Source organism: Carettochelys insculpta, chromosome 15 (genome assembly GCF_033958435.1).
Source record: "Carettochelys insculpta isolate YL-2023 chromosome 15, ASM3395843v1, whole genome shotgun sequence".
Lineage (NCBI taxonomy): Eukaryota > Metazoa > Chordata > Testudines > Carettochelyidae > Carettochelys > Carettochelys insculpta.
Genome location: NC_134151.1, coordinates 31,617,413 through 31,638,317, shown reverse-complemented (window position 1 = coordinate 31,638,317; position 20,905 = coordinate 31,617,413). Strand labels below are relative to the sequence as shown.

The window sequence follows — 20,905 nt, the reverse complement described above, 5'->3', positions numbered from 1 at the left end:
TTGTTGCTGAATGCCTGTGTGGGTATTAGGTATACATTCACATATAATTAATCTCTGTGTCTCAGTGCCCCCTTTGTAAAACAGCAAGGAGGGTGGTATGAACTTATCCCCATGACACCCTTGTGGGGTAGGACACTATTCTTGTTCCCATTTTACAGGTGGGGGATTAGAGAGCTTGAGCTATTAATAGCTCAGTGGTTTTCACATTGGCCTGCTAAACCCAGGGTTCCAAGTTCAGTCCTTGAGGAGGCCATTCAGGGACTGGGGCAAATAGATGTCAGGGGCAGTGCTTGGTCCTGCCAAGAGATCAGAGGACTGCACTGGATGAGGTCCCTTCCAGTCCTAGGAGGGGTGTGTGTAATCTCATAGGAAGCCTGCAGCAGAGGTGAAAACAGAACTCAGACCTCTTGAGTCTCGGTGTGGGTGGACCCAAACTTTCTTTCAATTTTTTAACATTAGCCTCTTTCTAAATGAATGACTTAAAGGTACCAATTCTCATCATTTTTCATTGTTGACTTTTCTCATTGTTTCCAGCACCCTCAGCAGCATGAAGCAGTTATTTGTGATTGTTACTATTTATTCTTTGTGAACTAGTGGGACTTGACCCCAGATCTCAGGAAGTGGAAGGCTAGTGTAGCTCTGAACTTCAAAGGGCTAGGTTCCTACTTCCTTTGCTACAAGGGAGCTCAACAGGTGGCACTTCAGTTTCCTCCTCTTCCCCCTCTAATCCCTCACAAATCCCACACTTTGTGATTTTGCCTTTTTTTCCCCCCCTTAGTGCATCCACAGAGATCTGGCAGCTCGCAACATTTTGCTGTCTGAGAACAATGTGGTGAAGATCTGTGACTTTGGGTTGGCCCGGGACATCTACAAGGATCCGGACTATGTCAGGAAGGGAAGTGTAAGTATAGTCTCGGCTAACGAACATCTGGATTAGGACTGAAACTAAAACCACCTTGTGGCAGGTATGTGCAGGAAAAGACCAGGGAAACAGGAATGAGCAAGTGGTCTAACGCCACCTGCAACCTGAGAATATTTAGACTGATCCATTACTGGCTTCTGCCAGGAATGTGACATTTACTTTTCTGAGCGTATATTGCTGTAATCGCTGATAAATTCTCAACAGAAAAGGGCAGATTTGTGTACATCTCTCTGCCTTTCCCAGCCATCAATCCTTATCCCTTCTGCCCATCAGGCTAACCTTATCTCTCCTCTCTTAGCTTCTTAACTATCCTTCTTCCTCTTCTCCTCCCTACCTGTTTGTCCCTAACCCACCTTCTGTATCTACCAGCCCTCAGTGTTTCCTTTGGTTTGCCTGAAGAACTGCCCAACTGCACATTTGCTTCCTTATCTGTTTGAAAAATGGTCCAGGAAAGAACATTTGTGAGATGTCTGTCTTGGTTCTGGTTATTTTCCTGTTGGTATCTATAGTTTTATTCCAGAAAAGAGATGACTAAAGGGTGAATATGATAGACCTCTATAAAATCATGACTGGTATAGAGAAAGTAAATAAGGAAAAGTTATTTACTTGTTCCCATAACACAAGAATTAGGGGGTCACCAAATTTAATTAATAGGCAGCAGGTTTAAAACAAGCAAAAGGAAGTATTTCTTCACACAGTGTACAGTCAACCTGTGGAACTCCTCACCAGAGGATGTTGAGAAAGCCAGGATTTTACCAGGGTTCAAAAAAGAACTAGATAATTTCAAGGAGGATAGGTTCATCAATAGCCATTGGCCAGGATCGGCAGGGATGGTGTCACTACCCTCTGCTTTTCAAGGCTTAGGAATTGGTGACATTTGTTCTGTTCATTCCTTCTGGGGCATGTGGCATTGGCCACTGTTTGAAGACACAGAATACTGAGCTAGACAGACCATAGGTCTGGCCCAGTATGGCCATTCTTATGTTCAGGCTGTGATGACGATTGAATTTCAAGAGCATGTTTCTCTCCCATAGGCTCGCCTTCCTCTGAAGTGGATGGCTCCAGAAAGCATCTTTGACAAAGTCTATACCACCCAGAGTGATGTCTGGTCCTTTGGAGTCCTCCTGTGGGAGATATTTTCATTAGGTAGGTGAGGAGGAGGAAGAGGAGGAGGTAAAATGTTCTTTTCTTCAATATGTCAGAGGGAGACTTGACTTACTTGACTTAATCCCTTGTACTCCGGGTGTAGTATAGGTCATCTAAAAGTATCCTCCACTTCACTCTGTCTCAGGACAAAACTTCTAGCTGCTCCAGGAGTACCCCAGTTGTTGTCCTTCAGTCTCAGTAGCTCTTCTCCATGACGTCCAAGGTCATCGTCTTTTGCGTTTTTCTTGTGGGTTCCATTTGAGAGTTTGACAGACTGTGCTGGATGATGGTTTTCTGAGTGTGGCCCAGCCATCCCCACTTTTTTTCTCTTGATTTTAACATCCATTGGTTCTTGTCCTGCTGTGATCCAAAGCTCCTCATCTGTGACTAAGTCTTGCCATTTGATGTAAAGGATGTACCTCAGGCATCTGCTTATGAATGTCTGTAGCTTGTGATTTGAAGGCTTTTTAGTACGTACGCCAGGTCTCACATCCATACAAGAGCATGCTCTTCACATTTGTGTTGAAGATCTGCAGTTTCGTCTTCACAGGTATTATTTGTGATCTCCGTAAGGGACGAAGAGGTCTTGAATGCAGCTGTTGCATTCCCTATTCTGGCATTGATATCCTGTCTGCTCCTCCATCTCTGCCCATAATACTCCCCAATTTGGTGAATTGCTCCACATCTTCCAGGTCATCCCCTCCCAGTGCAATGGTGGTGTTTTTGGACTGGTTGATCCTCGAAGGCTTGGTCTTTCTCGGAGAGAAGCAGGAAGAAAATAATTCCTCCTGCCAGTGTGGGGCAGAGGGCAGGCCAGAGATTCCCAGTGTGAGATGAAGGTGGCAGGGAAGCCTAGAGGTAGGAAGATAGCCTCCCTCTAAGGAGGTTTCTGCGTGAGAAGGAAGATCAGTTTCATGAATGGGAATGAAACAGAATAGTGAACAGGTCTCTCAGTGGTTTGAGAGGAAACGGAGGAGGAGGGGGAGGAAGTTTGGCTGTTGTCCCTTGGATTTCATTTTCCAACCTCCTGACCATCCTGGGATTTTTCTCCAGGTGCTTCCCCTTACCCTGGAGTGCAGATCAATGAGGAGTTCTGCCAAAGGCTGAAAGATGGTACCAGAATGAGAGCTCCAGAATACGCCACTGCAGAAATGTGAGTGGGAGATTTCAGGCCCAAACTCCAACTAAGAAAGTACTATACAAAACAAAGCATAACAAAAAATCCCAGAGCCAAGGAGGCCAGGGGAAAGGTCCCCAGGTGGGATGGATAGCCTCTGTGTTTCAAACAGTGTACGGTGGGCAAGGCCAGCCACATATTACCCAGTTACCAAGTGTCCAGGAAGGAGTCTGAAACAAGTAAGAGTAATCACAAGAAGCATGGGGATGTTTCAGAGCAATTTAAAATAATTCTGCTTTAAAATCCCTTCTGTGCAAGGTAACCCAATTGAGAAGGTGCTGTGGGAGGACCACACAGGGACATGGGGAATTACAGTCTCCTGCGACATGGAGGATGGGGTGGGGGGGGTCACAAAAGTCCTTGCGCTTGATCGGGAGTAGCAGCTTGATGGAGAAGGATGAACTGTATGAAAAGCACATCTTGTTTCCTCTTGGCAGTTATCGTATAATGCTGAGCTGCTGGCATGGGGACCCCAAGGAGAGACCAACATTCTCAGACCTTGTGGAGATACTGGGGGACCTCCTTCAGGAAAATGTCCAACAGGTGAGGTTCTCAGGCATTGTCATCAGCTAGCATCAAACTGCACTGAGCTTGGTTTCTTCAAACAGCACTTTCTTCCCTTTGCTGCTGGCCAGCTCACTGGCCTGCTATGCCCACCTCTGACAGGTGTGTGCAGGGAGAGACATAGCAGGGGGTCAGAGCCTGTGCTGGTGCAAATCGGCACAACACCATTGGAGAAACTCTCGTTTACACCAGCCAACGTATGTAGTTAAGTTTCATCTTGTAAAATGCATACTTTACGGCAGCACACCTATCATCATTATTTAGCTATGGGACAGATCCTGCTCATTATTTCTCTGCTGTCTCTTTAGTATTTTTATCTTTCTCTGTAAATTATAACTCTGTGTTTTTTAAACTGATCCAAACTGCCTCTGTCAGGCACAACTAACATACACCAGGAATTTTTGAAACTCTCTAAGTCTGGATGCCATGGCCATTTGAGTGAAACATATATCAGAGAGGTAGCCATGTTAGTCTGTATCTTCGAGAACAATAAGAAGTCCTGTGGCACCTTATAGACGAACAGATATTTTGTAGCGTAAGCTTTTGTGGGCAAAGACCCGCTGACGAAGTGGGTCTTTGCCCACGAAAGCTCACGCTCCAAAATATCTGTTTGTCTATAAGGTGCCACAGGATTTCTTGTTGTTCTTGAGTGAAACAGTTATTCTTTTACAGAAACGTGCAAACAGTGCCCTGCAAATTGACCTTAATGTGGTACTGTTACCCAGAAGCTTACCAGCACTTTTACATGGCATGAGCACACCACTGTGGTTTCAACTTCTGCTTTGCATGCAGTGATGGGTGAAGATAGCTGGGTGCTCAGATATGATCGGCTTTCTCAATTGTAACAACAATTAGCCTTCTTGCCACTGTGTTCTAAAGCAAACACGTCCTGTCTGCAGCTGTGTGCGTTTGGAAGGCTGACGTTTTGTTGGTATATCCCGTGATTGGTGTGTGATGTGCACCGAATTGCAGGTGCTGCTCAGTGGTTGATAATACGGTTAGAGGGAGGTACTATACCCCAGGCAGCGCCTGATGTAAGGTTTGTTCTGTACAGTACTTACAGTACAGCCCAAAGGCAGATAAGTGGCTTACAGAGAGCCTTGGGATGGAGATCAGCAGGTTGTCACCCATGAATGCTAGGATCACCTGAAGAGAGGAAACCCTAAGGACCTGAATGCATTGTCAAGTTACAGAACTAGAGTTATTTTCTTTCCCCATCTATTTCCTCTAACTATTCCCCCTACCCTGTCACACACACATCACCACACATTGTACACACCTGTGCACACATACACACTTGCCTCACAGCACTCAAAGTACAGAAATCTCCGGAGGGTAGTTTTGTTCCAGAAAAGGAAAGGAGATAAATGGTAACAGAGAGACAAGGCAGCTGAGGTAATTGAGAGAAGGAACATTTCCATTTTATGCAGTGCACTTGTAGCTGTGTGTTGGTCCCAGGACATTAAAGAAACAAAGTGGGTTTGTTAAAATGTTTTATTGGACCAACTTCTCTTCTTTCAAGCTTGCACTGAGCTTGTTTTTCTCACCAGTATTTGGTCTCATACAAGATATTACTTCCCCCACCTTGTCTCTCTAATAGGTTGGGACCAATAGGGCTACAAGAACACAGCAGACAGTAGTAACACTCCTTCCCATTACTGATGGTTTCTATGGGTACATCTAAACTACGTGGAAGATTAAACCAGTCAGGGTCAATCTTCCGGAGTTTGATTTTGCATGCCTGGTGGAGATGTGTGAAATCAAACTATCAGGAGACGACAGGCAAGCCCTGTACTCCTCGATATTGCGAGTAGTAAGGGAGAACAATGGGAGAGTTTCTTTTGTCAACCTGTCTCTGTGAAGACAGCCAGGTAAGTCGATTGCAGATAAGTTGATTCCAGCTACGCAATTTCTGTAACTAGAATTGTGTGTCTGCAATTGATTTGCCTGCTGATGTATAAGTTCTCTCTTGTTCGCGGAGTCCTCTTCTCTCTGTGAGCACTTTCATTTTCCTTCCCTTCAGGAGGGGAAGGATTACATCCCACTGAACGATTCTCAGAGCTCCGAAGATGACGGCTTCTCCCAAGTGCCTTCCTCTGCCCAGCAGAACTCTGATGAAGAGGAATTTGACATGAGGCTACGCTGTCACAGTTTGGCAGCAAGGTGAGTTCCTGCTGTCTTCTGGGAAACACTGTGAGAGGAAATAAGAGAGCCAAGCAGAGCGTCTAGTTGTCTGAGGATGGTTTTTGGAACGTCTAAGATCTCAGTAGCGCTAGGTTGGGCAGTTGCATTCTAGGCAGGTCTGGCTCCAGCACTTAGAAATGTTTCATCTGGGTTTTGTTCCTGCTCACTTCGGTCTTGATGATATGATATCATATGATCTGCCTCCTCCACCCACCTCCAGAGACACTAGCAGTGCAGTCACCCTTCCAAGACCATAGCTACAAATTTCAGGGACCTCCTGTATGTTATCAAGGGAAGAGACCTCTTAGACCAGGGGAAGCAAACGTTTTACGTGGGGACATGCTTTCTGTCCCTGCAGTTAGCAGGGCCCTCCAAACCTGTCTAACGTCATCCAAACCAATGGAAGTTTCGGTTATGTTTGTACGAAAAACAAAAACCTTTCGGCACGTGTAAGAATATAAGTCTGTGGAATGTAAAAGCTTTAGTAATCGGTATATCAACGTGAATACACAGACATCAAAAGAGTAACATATAGCAACATTTTTAATGAGGTGGATGAGCCTGAGACCCAGCAGCCAATGGTGCTGCAGTCCCACCCCTACAAAATTTCACGCCCTCACCCCCCACACTTTGTGCATCCCTATGTTAGCCGATTTACTCTCTCTCTCTTCCAATGAAGTTTGGCCCCAGCTGCACTTTATTTTATCCATTTCTAAATAACTCAGGTGATGGGCCTGCATCTCTTTCTTTGGGGGCAGTTCCACAATCTTAATGTTGGGACATGAGGATATCCTACGTGCCAAGGCTATTCTCACTTCTCCATTCAGAGAAACTGGTTCTGTCCCTCTCACTTTGACCCCCACAACAATCTATCAGCAGCTACCTCTGCTTCTAAGCACTGCAACCTACTTCTGCTGCTCTCAGGGGTAAATAGCATCACTGGGTGGGTGGGTGGGAACCTTTGTTGGACTGGGGCTAGATTGGAAAGTCTGTCTTGCTGCCACCCTCACTAGAGTGTGCTTGTCTGTGCAGGAGGGGCAGTGGACACAATATTCCACTCCACACATGAAAGAGTGGGAGCCCACCTCCCAACACCGGAATCCTGAGACATATAAATCCCTCCAGCCCCAGTACATTTGCCCACTCCCCAGATTCAGCTCTGTGTAGAAAGGGCAGCATAGGGCAAATGACCTGTTGAGGCGCACCAATCCCGATACTGGCTTATTCCATTTACTGTGTGCTGTATGCTTCTCTTGCCAGATACTATAACTGTGTGTCGTTCCCCGGTTGTTTGACTGGAGGGAATCAAATAAGGTGTCCGTCCAGAATAAAGACATTTGAAGAGTTTCCCATGACACACACAATGTATAAAGCACACCCGGTAAGTAGAGTCTGGGTGGAAATGAGCAGGGAGGAACGAGGGTGCAAGAAAGTTTGGCGGCGGAGTGGGGGGCACAGCTCAGCACCCTCACATTTAAAATACTTCCCACAACACTGCATGTGAGAATTTTCTGTATTGCCCATCTCTGTATGATCTGAGTGTGGACCAAGTAAATTAGATCTGCCAGCAAGATCTAGAGAGGATTAGGCTCTTTACCCTCCCCAGGTTTTCAAAATGAGGCCAGTGGGACAGCAGTCATATGCTAATAACCTTGGGCCAAGCCAGGGGTCAGCAACCTTTCCAAGGCGGAGGGCCAAAATTTGACCTTTGGACCTCTTTGTATGGGTCCGAGTGCTGGTGATACTTTTTAAACTCACTAATAGTCCTACTTACGATAACTTAATTACTACGTAAATGGAGATGCAGAGCTTTACCATTCAAGTGGTGGTTGGTGGCATCAGTTGGTCTTTTGTTAATCCACAAGCTCCCAGCTGCATGGCGGAGGAGGGGTGGGGCTGAGCTCCCGCCTTGCGCACTGATAAAAACCATCTCACATGCTACTCTTGGAGCCTGTGCCGGCAATTGCTGACTTCAGCAATCCCTGGTCTGCATTGTACAACAGCTGGAAATTCCCTGACTGTATCATCCAGTAACATGAGGTGGGATCTCTTCTGGGTTTCCCCGAACAAGACAATCCCATTCTCCCGCGATGGTAAAAATTACCTCCCAAGCTCCAGAATGGTCTAGTTTTGACAAGCCCGGAACAAATGCCAGCGGCTTCTCATGCAGCCACACGCACCTCTGCATTTGCATTTTTAGGAGGCTGCTTTTGAAAAGTGGGCCCCTGGTGAAATCATGGCACTTGTCGATAACATTGCCTCGCAGGTTACTCTCTCACTCTTCCCAGATGAGGCTATGTGTGAGGGGAGCACAAGGAGTCACATGCGCCCCGCCTGCATCACCCCTGCCTCTCCCCGAAGAAGTGGGGCCATGGTGCTCCAGTTGAGGCGGGATTGCTCCTGCACTCATCAAAAATGGTGCTTCCATGGGAAGAGTCGGGTGGGGCAGAGCAGGGGTGGGGCGAGGGCAGGGCATGGGCGGAGCTGGGATGGGAGGGAGGAGGGGTGGGTGGGGAAACAGAGTCCGGGAGGGGTGGGGCAGGGCCACATGACCCATGACTCCTCTGGAATCCCTGCACCGGCCACCTCTGCTTCCCGGCTACCTTCTGTATTTGACTAGATGAACGATTGAGTTGGGACATGTGAGCTGCGTCTACACGTGCACGCTACTTCGAAGTAGCGGCACCAACTTCGACGTTAGGCGGCGAGACGTCGAAGTCGCTAACCTCATGAGGAGATAGGAATAGCGCCCTACTTCGACGTTCAACGTCGAAGTAGGGACCGTGTAGACGATCCGCGTCCCGCAACATCGAAATTGCTGGGTCCTCCATGGCGGCCATCAGCTGGGGGGTTGAGAGATGCTCTCTCTCCAGCCCCTGCGGGGCTCTATGGTCACCGTGGGCAGCAGCCCTTAGCCCAGGGCTTCTGGCTGCTTCTGCGGCAGCTGGGGATCTATGCTGCAGGCACAGGGTCTGCAACCAGTTGTCAGCTCTGTGTATCTTGTGTTGTTTAGTGCAACTGTGTCTGGGAGGGGCCCTTTAAGGGAGCGGCTTGCTGTTGAGTCCGCCCTGTGACCCTGTCTGCAGCTGTGCCTGGCATCCCTATTTCAATGTGTGCTACTTTGACGTGTAGACGTTCCCTCGCTGCGCCTATTTCGATGTTGGGCTCAGCAACGTCGAAGTTGAACATCGACGTTACCGGCCCTGGAGGACGTGTAGACGTTATTCATCGAAATAGCCTATTTCGATGTCGCAAAATCGAAATAAGCTATTTCGATGTTGGCTGCACGTGTAGACGTAGCTGTGGTGCCAGGGTGAGTGAATGGACTCCTTGATGGGATGGTACCCAAAACACATGTTGCTTCCTTGTTTCCTCCCAGGACAGTCAGACAGACAGTGGGATGGTCCTGGCCTCTGAGGAATTTGAGAGGATAGAAAACAGACACAGAAAAGAAGGTGGATTCAGGTAACTCCTTAACTCACTCTTCAGGAGAGCTCTTGTGCTGTAGGCTACCCAGAAGCGAAATGCACAGAGAGAATTGATATATCTGCCGTTACCTGCCTATAGAATCTGCTCCAGGAGGCAGCGTTCTTAGAGCCCTCTCCCGTAAAGGCTTCGTTTGTCTTGTGCTTTTGCATGGCATAGCTGGGCAGAGTCAGCTGAAGGAAATGTATAAACTGCTGCCGTAGCGAATCAACCTGTGCAAGTGGTTGTTAAATAAAAACAGCACCTCTTCTTTAGCTCAAACCGCAGTCCTAAGGCAGAGGACTAATGCCCACCTGCACCCTCCCTCCCAGACCCTGCACTGCCACCCCCAGCCCACCTGCACCCTCCCTCCCTCCCAGACCCTGCACTGCCACCCCCAGCCCACCTGCACCCTCCCTCCCTCCCAGACCCTGCACTGCCACCCCCAGCCCACGTGCACCCTCCCTCTCTCCCAGACCCTGCACTGCCACCCCCAGCCCACCTGCACCCTCCCTCCCTCCCAGACCCTGCACTGCCACCCCCAGCCCACCTGCACCCTCCCTCCCTCCCGGACCCTGCACCTCCAACCTCTCTCTGCTCCTGCACCCTCCCTCCCAGACACCCCACCTGCAACTCACTCTTGCATCCCCTCCCACCCAGACCCTGCTTCACCACTCTGCTCCTGTACCCTACCACCATCCTGCCTAGACCCTTTACTCCCAATCCCCAAATGCTCCCTGGCAGCCCCATTCCATACACTGAACTCCTCATTTTTGGCCCTGCCCCAGAACCTGGGGGGGCCACATAATCTGGTAGACCTGGACCCGCCAGAGGAGTTAATCCAGCAAGCCCTGAGTCTCGGCACCAACCCACCCCCTCCACCTCCACCCCCACCCCCACCCCCGCCCCCGCCCCCAGTACAGGCGTTTAGGAGGACCCAAGTCAGTGTCTTTTCTTCCTACTTCTCAAGTGAGGGCCACATCTGTGAGCATTTTTTTTATTTCTTCCTTCTCACTTGGGGCCAGGACAGTGAAGGTTGGGGGCTTGGGGTTTTTTTGCTTCTTATTTGTGTGTGGCCTCCATTGCCCACCCCGGGCTAAAATATCAATAGACATATAGGCATGGGCACAGTTCTAAGGTCAGATGCACGGTCGAGACGGTGAGCTTTGTTGTTGCAAGCCGTTCTTTCACAATTTAGTGCAGAGGTTATAGTCCAATATCCAATGTGATATTCAGCATTTAGCCAGTTTAGGCCTAGGACAGGGGTCTTTCTGAGGTGGAATGCCAAAATTTGACCTTTTGACCTCTTTACAGGCCGAGTGCCAGGGATACTTTTTAAAATCACTAATAGTCCTATTTACAACACTTTCATTAATAAACAAATTCAGATACAGAGCTTTTCCATTGAGGTGGCTGATGGTAGCATTAGCTGGTCTTTTGTTAATCCAGAGGCAGCCTGGCTTTGAGCAAGCTCCCAGCTGTATGGGGAAAGAAGGGTAGGACTGAGCTTCCGCCCCATGTGCCGATGAAAATTGGTTTGTGTGCCATTCTTGGCACCTGTGCCAGCGGGTTGTTGACCCCAGGACTAGGATCTCAGTCATGATTTAAGCTCCCCTTTTATGAAATCTTAAGCAGATCTGAGACGTCAGGATCAGGACCCAATGATCTTCTTTACCATTTCCCAGCAGCTTCTTGAACACACAGTGCTGGGTGAACAATAGTCTGTTGATGTAACTGTCTGTTTCCCATAAGGTAACTTTTTCCATTAAGCAAAAAAGAAATTGTTTTGAAATTCGCTTGCTCTCAGTTATCAGTATTCTGCAGATCTGAAGCAGTGGGTCTGTCCCACGAAGGCTCATGGCCTAATAAATAATATTGTTCGTCTTTAAGGTGCCAGAGGACTTTTGTTTTGTTTTGTTTTGTGAAGCTGCAGACTGACAAGACTACCTCTCTCAGACTATTTTCCATGAAACAGTTTATCGCAAACTTTAAAGAGATAGATACACAATGAAATTATTTCACCCAAGATTCATTTAAATGTTAATCTTCCCTTTAGTCTTCTGATCAACAGCTGGAGTAACAGAGAGGAACTGTCTGTTTTTTACATGGCTGCCATCTAACACGATATATAAGTGAACACTCACAGGTTTACATTTCAAAGCTCCAGCATTAAATGGCCTTAATTACAATTTACATTTTCTTCTCTCCAAGCGGAGACCAGGTCAGTTAGCTCGCAGGATGTTTTACCCTTTCTAGCCATGTGTCATACTTGGCACAAGATTTGCTGCGCTTACATAACATTGGTATCAACAATAGGTTTTCTGGTCATATTATAAGCAGATAATACTGTAGGGCAGTGTTTCCCGAACTTAAAACATTCAGGTACCCCTTTCGGGACTTCGGCCTTATCGGTGTAACCCCCTCCCAGGGACGTCCCAGTGCCTATCTCCTGATTTTAGTAATTTATTTTCTGCCAGGGACTCCTTGAAATCCCTTTGAGTACCACCAGTGGGTTATGTACCACGCTTTGAGAACACTACCGTAGGGAACTGGATGCAGGAATGGGTGTGCTGGGTGTGGGTCTGCCTGCTGTGGCAGGGTATCCCAGGGTTTTGCCAAGGTCCCATGGATGGGGACCGCAGCCAATGGAAGCTACAGGGGCGGGGCCTGCGGACAGGGCAGCACACAGAGCCACATGACCATGCCTCCATGTAGAAGCCAGCTGGAGTGGAGACATACCACTGCTTCCAGGAGCTGGTTGAGGAGATCAGAGCAAACTGGAGCCTGCATCCCAACCTTGTCCTGTGCCCCAATTCCCTGCTCAAGCCCCGGTTCTCCTCCTGCCCTCTGAACTCCTCAGTCCCAGCATCCTCTTACACCCAAGTCCCTTCACCCCAACCCCACCCAAGAGCCCCAGCCAGAGCCCTCATACATGCCCCAGACTCCAGCTCTTGCCCCAGCCCAGAGCCCCTCACACCCTCTGAACCTTTCAGTCCCACCCCAGATCCCCCTCCTGTATCCCTAACACCTCATCTCCAGCCCAAAGCCCCCCCCCCGACCCCAGCCAGAGTTCTCACCCCTCCCACGCCCCAGCCCCAATTCTGTGAGCATTGATGGACAACCATACAATCCTCCATACCTCTGCTGTGGCGGAAGCTCTAACACGTGCCCACCCGTCCAGTCTCTGGACTGAGCCTCAGGCCTCAGGCCAGGAGCCTGAGTGTGCTGTAAGTCAGGGTGGTGGGTGCCCGGGATGTGAGAGGGAGAGGCATCAGCACGCTGGCTGTTAGCTTGCTGGCTGCTTTTTAGCCTGCAGGGTGCCCCCTGAAAGCCTGCCTTGCACCTGTGCTTTAGCAGTTCTTTACCAGAGTTCTTTCTGCTGCTGGGAAGCCTCGCTGAGAGGCAGCCCTGCCAATGGGGGCAGGAGTGGGGGGACAAGGTGGGGCAGTAACACAGGGACCCAGAGCTCTGGCCACCACAGTGCAGCATCCTGAGTGCCAGGCCCCTTTGATCTGCTGCGGCAGGGCCAGTCCATCACTCCACATGGCTAGGAGGGGGCACAGAGCCACAGTCTTGGTAGAGCTGAGAGCAGACTCCCTCATGCCCCACCTCTTTTGCACTTAGCCCTGCCCCTTCCAGGGCACACAGGCAGTTCCCCCTCCCACCTTGCCCTGAGGCCTCAGTGGCTGTTGGCCCCGGTGCTGAAAGGCGCTGGATTTCTCCAGCACTGTTCTGAACTGATCCCCTGCATCTCTCTTTGCTAACAGCAGTAAAGGACCCGGTCGAAATGCAGAGCTGGCAGTGGAACAGTCAGACCTGCGAGGCAGGTGTCGACCGTTGTATCAGTCCCAGGTTGGAGGCCAGACTTTTTACAACAGTGAATATGGGGAACTGTCAGAACACTCAGAGGATGGCAGCTACACCCCACCTGGCGAAGGGGCCAGTCCCTCCACTCTCCACACGTCCTTCTTTTCAGAGCAGTATTAACAAGAACAAGCTGCCGAGACAACTTGCCGAGACACAATCTTCCACTCTTCACGTCGCATTGCCACTGCCATATGGAGCTTCCCCTCCAACCCAGAGCAAACCACAGCAGGAAATCCTCACCGAACAGATGGAGAACGGGAGCCTCGGAATTACAGCCTAACAACTCAGGATGCAGCGCCTGATCCGCACAGGCAGAGAGGGCACATCACCGACTGGGACGTTTTGTTTTGTTTTGTTTTGTTTTGTTTTGTTGTATGGGTGAGACCAACTAATTCCACTGGTGAGTGGTAATCTGTACTGCACACTGCAACCTCCTCTCTGCATCCAGCCTCTGTTCAGCAGATAGGTTTCCACTCAATAAGCCCCATTTCAGGTCAGCTATAAATAGATCTGGCTGAGTCAAGACTCTTCTTGATGTGCAGCCTTCATACCCCGCTGTCGCCCCGTCTTAGTCTTCATCGCTGCTGCCGCTGAGGAGAGGGATGGAATCAAAGGTGAGACTTATGAAGTGGTACCAGCAACAAGAGTCGGATCCTTCTGATTGGTGGATGGGCAGATCCCAGTGGATTCAGATAGTCCCTGTAAACATAAGCATGCAGAAGAATACATGTGTGTAACCTACTAGGAACAGAAGCACTCCCAGCCCCACAAAACCACTCTATCCCATCCCACCAGTATGCCTTTGTGAATCATCCCCAAGCGCTTAGCATCCCTAGCAATGGAGGCCTGTCTTTATATCTAAGCAGGTGGATTATTTTTGCCATCTTAAAGCAACAAGCCCTGAAAAAGTTACTAGCTAGTAGCTAAAGTCACACAAGAAAGATAGATAAATATCCCTAATATTTGTAGACCCTGTAAAAAAGTTGAGTTTTATTCTCTCTGTGCTGGCAGCAGGTAAACCAACATTTCTCTCCTCAGAGCTCTGCGTCAGTGAGAAAATACACAAAACAAAGTCATGTTAGATTCAGCTGGCTTCTAAACACAGAGGGAAAAGGGGGGTGGATGAAAGGAAAAGGATCAAAGTGGTCGGGTGTGATATTTTTATTTGCAATAAGCTGCAAGGGTTGAACAAACAAAGGAGGCTACAGCGCACGAAGATAAGGTCCCTTTTAATTGCATCACTTTGTTTGCTGCAGTAGAAGAGAAAATTCTGTGTTGTGGGTCTGGTAAGTGCCATTAATCTGCATAGTCTATTAGCTTTATATACCTTGGCATCCACTTTCAGCAGCTACTTAGTCATTGCCCCAGCAGGATCTCCAAAGGGGAGACCACACCTCAGACAGACTCCTCTTCAGTTTCAATCCCTGCACTTTGCCTGTGTCTCCAGCCTGGAAAACCTGCCTTTCATTCCAATGGGCTTTCCTAGTTGCGGGATCGAGAAATATTGGTTTCTACAGAGGCAGTTTTGTGTGATACCACAGGCATGTGGAAGCCCTCAGGATTTTCTATGCAGCCCACCTGAACACATTTTTGTTCTGGTTCCTGGCCATTCCCTACCTGTTTTTTCTCAGATTCCTCCTGTTCCTACACTGAGGAACCTTCCTGCCACAGAGCCCATTCACAAAAGTATCAGTGAAATCTTGGTGAAGAGGCTCATTTGAACAGCTGAGTTTCCCTTTTCCATCTCACCCCACACCCTGTTCAGAGACAGAAGCTCCCTATACCTTTGGCGTCTCAGTACCAGAGGAATTCTGCTTGCAGGCCAGGCTTCTATGTAAAGAACTAAGGATTTCGTTTTGACTTTATGGTTGTTATTATTATAATTATTTTGTATCAGATGTATTTTTCCAGATTATATTTTCTCTTCACAAGAGGGTCTTGTGCATTTACAGAGCAGGCACTATGGTCTGTACCTTTCCCACACTGAGCTGTACATCATGGAGGCTCTCAGTGTCTTGTCTGTTTGATTGCATTTCTCCTCTGCACATGTGTGTGGCTGTGCATTTACTTGATGAATGGGAATGCAGGTGGTTTCCTTTTTAAAATACGTACTAGTGTCTGCACGGCACAAAATTCTTCCATCAAAATAATTTTCTTCCCATTTGTATCAGTGGAATTATCGTTATGAGGTGCACATCAGAGAGCTGGAGGAGAGTCACCCAGACTCTTACCTCCCTGTGCCTGCTAATCCACTCTGTGCCCCGTAGGAATTAACCCCACAGTGACTAGAGCAGCTTTAAGTTGTGGGCATGACTCAAGGAAGGAACCCTACTGACGGACCCCGTTGGAAGAGACACTGAGGGTACGCCTAGACTATGTGGAAGGTTGACCCAGTCAGTGTCGATCCTCTGGAGTTCAATTTCATGTGCCTGGTAGAGACACACAAAATCGAACTACCTGGGGTCAGCAGTCAACCCCTGTACTCCTCTATTTCCTGAGCAGTAAGGGTGATCGAAGGGATAATTTCTCCCATCGACCTCCCTCTGTGAAGATGACTGGGTAAGTTGACTACAGATAAGTCTGTTCTACACAGCTGTCTGTTACACAGCTGCCATAGCTAGAATTCCATAGCTGCAATCGACTTACCTGCCTAGTGTAGACCCAGCCTGAATCAGGGCATCTTCTAGGTGCCTAGGCCACATCCTCTACTGTCACCCACTTTTTCAGCTGCAATAGCCCCTTGGCACAAGGAAGGTTGATCCTGTATTGCGTTCCCCATGGAAGAAGCTATCATAAACCCAAGCTGAATTTTGCCCACTCTCCTGATGCATCCTTTATATCCAGCCTTTTTTTTGGTCCTGACTGTACTCATCACACGTGCCAGATTTCTGTGTGCCACGGAAGAAAACTTCCCCCAGAAATACACTTCAGCTGCAAAAAAAGTTTAAGAAAAATATTTATGAATAAAACAACAAATAAAATGCCACTGTACAAAAAGGCCCCAAGTCCTTCTCCAGCCAGCATTTGAAAACGTACTGGCAAACCACACATTTAACAGGGTCCTCACATGAGGTCTCAGAGCAGTGTCTTGGGCTTTTTTGCATCACAAGCAATGAACCACACTGCTGTCTGTGCTTCTGTATTCAGAATACAGAGTAGGTGGGCAGTCCCTATAAGTGTACAAGAGCATCAGTATATAGGGAAGTTATTGTGCTAGAGTCCATTATTTAAGGGCAGCCTGGGTGAAACTATCTGCAGTTCCAAGCCATGGAGCTGGAATGACATTTTATTTTTAATGTTGCAATCAAACAACTCCAACAAATGTTTGCTTTGCTTCCTATATTTTGTACCTTCTTTGGTGCAGGGTGGGGGGGAATCAAAACCTATTGTATTTACAAGAACAGGTACACATCAATAACAGACACATAATATGAGTAAACCCATCTAGTCTGCAGACACGCCTTCTGATATAGTATCATTATAATGTGTAACCGTGCACAGTTGTATGGTACTTGGGTTCAGTCATTTAAACGCACACCATCAAGATTAAAATGGTAGCATAAAAACGATAGTGTAATAATCTCCACTATGTACATCCGACAAAGCGGAGCTCTTCCCACAAAAGCTTACGCTCCAAAAAAATCTGTTAGTCTATAAGGTGCCACAGGACTTCTCGTAGTTTTAGTGTAAAAATGACATTCTTTCCTGTTCCTGCTACCACCCATGATTACTAAAATTGACAAAGTTTAGAAAATCAACATTTTCATCGTTTCAGCCAGTTTCAATATTCTGCATCTTAAACTGAGCAATTAAATGAGGCTGATCTGTTTCGTTTTCCATTCTGACACACAAGCCCCATGGTGCAATATTTGAGCTTCCACAAATGCATTAGACAATTTCAACTTTTAAAACTTCTACTTTAAAGACTCTGTACCTGTTAGGTTTAGCAATGACTTAAATCTTTACGTTTGATGCCATAAAAATGACCACCATATGGCTGGTTCTGTTTCTTTACGCTTCATTCATTATTACAGATAACACATGAAAATGAAGAGTTTGACACACAGCAGTGTCGTATAAGCTCTGCCCGCTCTTACATAGGCACACCCTCAGTCAAAACCGCTGGCATACAGGTATGTGAAGTAATGGTTCCTTTACATGCCAGTATTTTAAACTGGTACCAGTTGTTCCCACAGCAGCATTGAATGTTTCGGTGAAGTGGCCTTCGCTACGTATAGGATAGTAGGGGTTGTGTGTGAATAGATATGTGTTTGTGTGAGTGTAAGTGGATTTTGTGTGTGTGTTTTCTCTCTCTGCTATCCGGGAGTGTTTGTGGGGTTTTTTAAAACCAGTTTGTGTCCTTGTCTCTGACAATTTATGGTTATATATCAAACCAGTTAAAACACTGCTTCCCCCCCTCCCGCCACCTCCTATAGTACTTGTTAAACTTTGTCATTAAGAGTTTTGTTGTAATATCTAAATGTGAAATTTAATAAAGCAATAACTGGCATCTGCTCTCTGTCAATGCTAAAGTTATATAGTTTTGCTGGCTACGGTGATACTGATCTTCCCTAGGCCCCTACAATGACTGTGGTCTTCACTCAGAACTCAAGCGTGAATCCCCACCTTGCTTGAAATCTAACCCAGATCAATTAACGTATCTTGGTTTTATTATTTCAAGTTTGTGTCTCTTGCATTTCCTGCTTTGGGGCAGGAAACAGCTGTCCTTGTGGCATTTCCAGGATGAAAATTACTGTTTTCTCATGAGATCCTTGGATATAGCCGGATACACTTTGGATAAGTATGTTTATCTGAACCAGTGACCTGAAAACTAAGCTTCACTCAGCAAGACCCTTAAAATACCAGCCAGATACCTTGAGGCTTAATTAATGTTTTATTGTCTAGCCAACATCCACCCAAATGAGACACCCATTCCAATTCACTCTTTTTAATGCTGCTGCTCCTCTGATGGGCTCTCTCTTGCACTTGTTATCCAGCTGATTTACAGCAGGTCTCAAACTGTGGGTCAAGACGTTAACGTGGGTTGCAACGAACCCCAATTTAATGGGGTTGCCAGGACCGGCATCAGACTTGCTGGGGCCCTGGCTGAAGCCAAAGCATGAGCCCCACCACCTGCAACTGTAGCCATAGCCCAAACCCCACTGCCCATGGCCGAAGGGCTCTGGACTCTGGTTTCAGCTTCAGCCCTGGGTAGCAGGGCTCAGGTTACAGGTCCTTCTTGATGGGGTCTTCGCTTCGCCCTCCCTCTCTGGGGCGCCGGGGCTCAGGCAGGCTCAAGCTGTGGTCCCCACCCCCACGCTTTGTAGTAAATTTGTTGTCTGAAGGGGGTCATGGTGCAATGAAGTCTGAGAACCAGTGCATTAAAGCAAGGGCGGAGAACCTTGTGTAGCCCAAGGACCAGTGCTCTTCAGCAGCAGCCCTGGGAACTACAAGTTGTGGACTACAAACTGTGGCATTCTGGGAGAACTTCCTAGTTCCTGCCAGGATGTGTCGTCTGCCCCCAGCAGTCTGAGCTGGAAGCAGCGTGCAGGCTGCCTGCGGAGAACAGGGGGCTGCTGACCCGTGATCCTGTTTTGTGTTCCTTTGCACAATAAAGCCTGTTCTTGGTGATTTTTCTGAGTGGGTCAGCTGTGAGCTATATGCACATTAATACATAATGCAGTGCGCACCAAGGAGACTCCAGCCTAGTCTCTCCCAGTTGTGTAAGCAATCACAAGGCTTCCCCTAGGCTGCATAAGCTCACACTGGGCTGGTGAACAGGAGAGGCTACACTTTTATGGATGAGGGACCACTGAGCCTCAGAAAAATCAGCTGAAGGCCATACGCAGGTGGGAACCAAAACAAACAAGCACCAAAACAACAACCCTCGCTGACCTGGTGCCCAAGTGAGAAGCAGGGAAAAAGATACTCCCCGAAAGTACCACCCAGGGAGATATTGTAGGGCCTCCCCTAGGTTTGGGGTTGGGGGGTGCCAGGATGAGGGGTTCTGTATGCAGGAAGGAGCTGCAGGAAGCAGGCTGAGAGTGCTGTGTCCAAGTGAGAGAGTCCAGGAGCGGGCTGGGGCTGCAAGGTCTGGGTGGGAGATGGGCAAGGGGTGGGGGCACCTATCTGGCACAGCTCCAGGGATGGGGCATGAAGGTATCTCCATGCAGCTCTGTGCACTGCAGGGAAGCACCATGCTCTGTAGGTGCAGTCTCCCCCACACACAGTGATTCCCAACCACTGGGAGCAAAGAAGAGGCAAAGAAATAAAGCTGGCCTAGAGGCCTCCCTTCCAAGCTCTACGCTTGTTCCAGCCTGCTTAGTGGAAGCACAGCAACAATACCTTACCAGTGGAGGGGGCAAAGCCTACAGGGAGGACTTCCCTGCAGTGTCCACAGCCGATATCTCTGCCTTGCCAGGCAGAGCCCAGGGGCCGGATCCATCAGCAGCTTGCCTTGGGTGGGCCGGAAGGCTCGTGGCTCCCCCCTGCCACAGCAGACAGCTGGTGCTATTGCTCCAGCCATGGCACCCCCGACACAGCTGGAGTGCCAGCCCAGTTCACATCCCTGCAGTGGGGCGGGCAACGAGCCCCAAGCTTCACAGGCTGGATCAAGGCAAGCCAGGGTCTGGAGATGGCCTGTAGGCCATACATTCCCCTCCATGTTAGAAGGATGTCTGAATGGCTTCCTTCAAATCCAGTGATGCTCCGGGGTGGGTTGGCAAAAGTCACAGTGAGACTCCAATCACCCTTTCCATTTTGCACTGCGGGGGAGTGTTCCAGGCCTAGGGATGCCAGCACCTCTGACCAGAGGCCAACAGTCCAAACAGCTGCAGTAATGAGCCCCATCCACAGCTGGGTGGGACAAGCAGCAGCTGTGGCTGGAGCCCTGGCTGCTCAGCTGCTGGTGCCTGCTGGTGAACAATGGCTGGCTTCAAGGCTGGGCTCCAAGAAGTAGGTACACCAGCTCTGGCGGGGTGCGGGGGGATTCCTGTCCATGCCTCCTTCTGCCCCAGTCGCTACAGGTTCTCACTACAGGGACCAAGCTTGCCTTGTGACCCCTGATTGCCCTGGTCCTGGCCAGTGTTCCCTGTAAGCTGAGCACATGGGCAGCCACCCAGGAGAGATTCAGGTGCTGCCCCGCTGAGCACTCACAGCTGGCAGTGTGTGCTGCTACTGGTGGTGCACATCCCACATGCCTCAGCACCCATAATAAAATTTATTTGTCACATGGATGGAAAAAATTAAAGGGAAATTGGTTCTGGCCTCCCACTACAGGGACTGACTCTCTCTCTCTCTCTCTCTCTCTCTCTCTCTCTGTTTCTCTGGCCCAACTGGGCAGGTGGGCAGACTCTGCTTCAGCTTCTCCCAGCCGTGTTCTGCAAGCAGCAGATGAGTCCTGGGAGATGGGGTCAACAAAGCAGGGGTGGGATGGACCATGAGCAATAGAGAAGGGGAGAGGCGTGAGTGTTGGAGCAGAGGTGGGTTAGGGGGAAGGGCCAGGGCGTTTAGTTTCCAACAGTTAGAAAGCTGGCAAGCCTATCCTGAGCCTTGTGATCTAGAGAGGCTCAGGACTCCTC

General features: G+C 48.7%; 1 protein-coding gene across 7 annotated transcripts in view; it reads left to right on the top strand.

Annotated features, from left to right (window-relative positions):
- Positions 1–17,828, top strand: part of FLT4 (fms related receptor tyrosine kinase 4) — a 114,572-nt gene extending 96,744 nt beyond the window's left edge. For 6 of the 7 annotated variants that reach the window (XM_075009456.1, XM_075009452.1, XM_075009453.1 and 3 more), the window contains 8 exons: positions 779–901; positions 1,957–2,068; positions 3,122–3,221; positions 3,683–3,788; positions 5,833–5,972; positions 7,254–7,374; positions 9,373–9,458; positions 13,226–17,828. In XM_075009456.1, coding sequence (XP_074865557.1) covers positions 779–901; positions 1,957–2,068; positions 3,122–3,221; positions 3,683–3,788; positions 5,833–5,972; positions 7,254–7,374; positions 9,373–9,458; positions 13,226–13,445 — 1,008 coding nt within the window. In that variant the 3' untranslated portion in view covers positions 13,446–17,828. The remainder of the gene's footprint in view (positions 1–778; positions 902–1,956; positions 2,069–3,121; positions 3,222–3,682; positions 3,789–5,832; positions 5,973–7,253; positions 7,375–9,372; positions 9,459–13,225) is intronic. The other variant, XM_075009454.1, reaches the window with a different exon arrangement.
- The last annotated feature ends 3,077 nt before the right edge of the window (positions 17,829–20,905 follow it).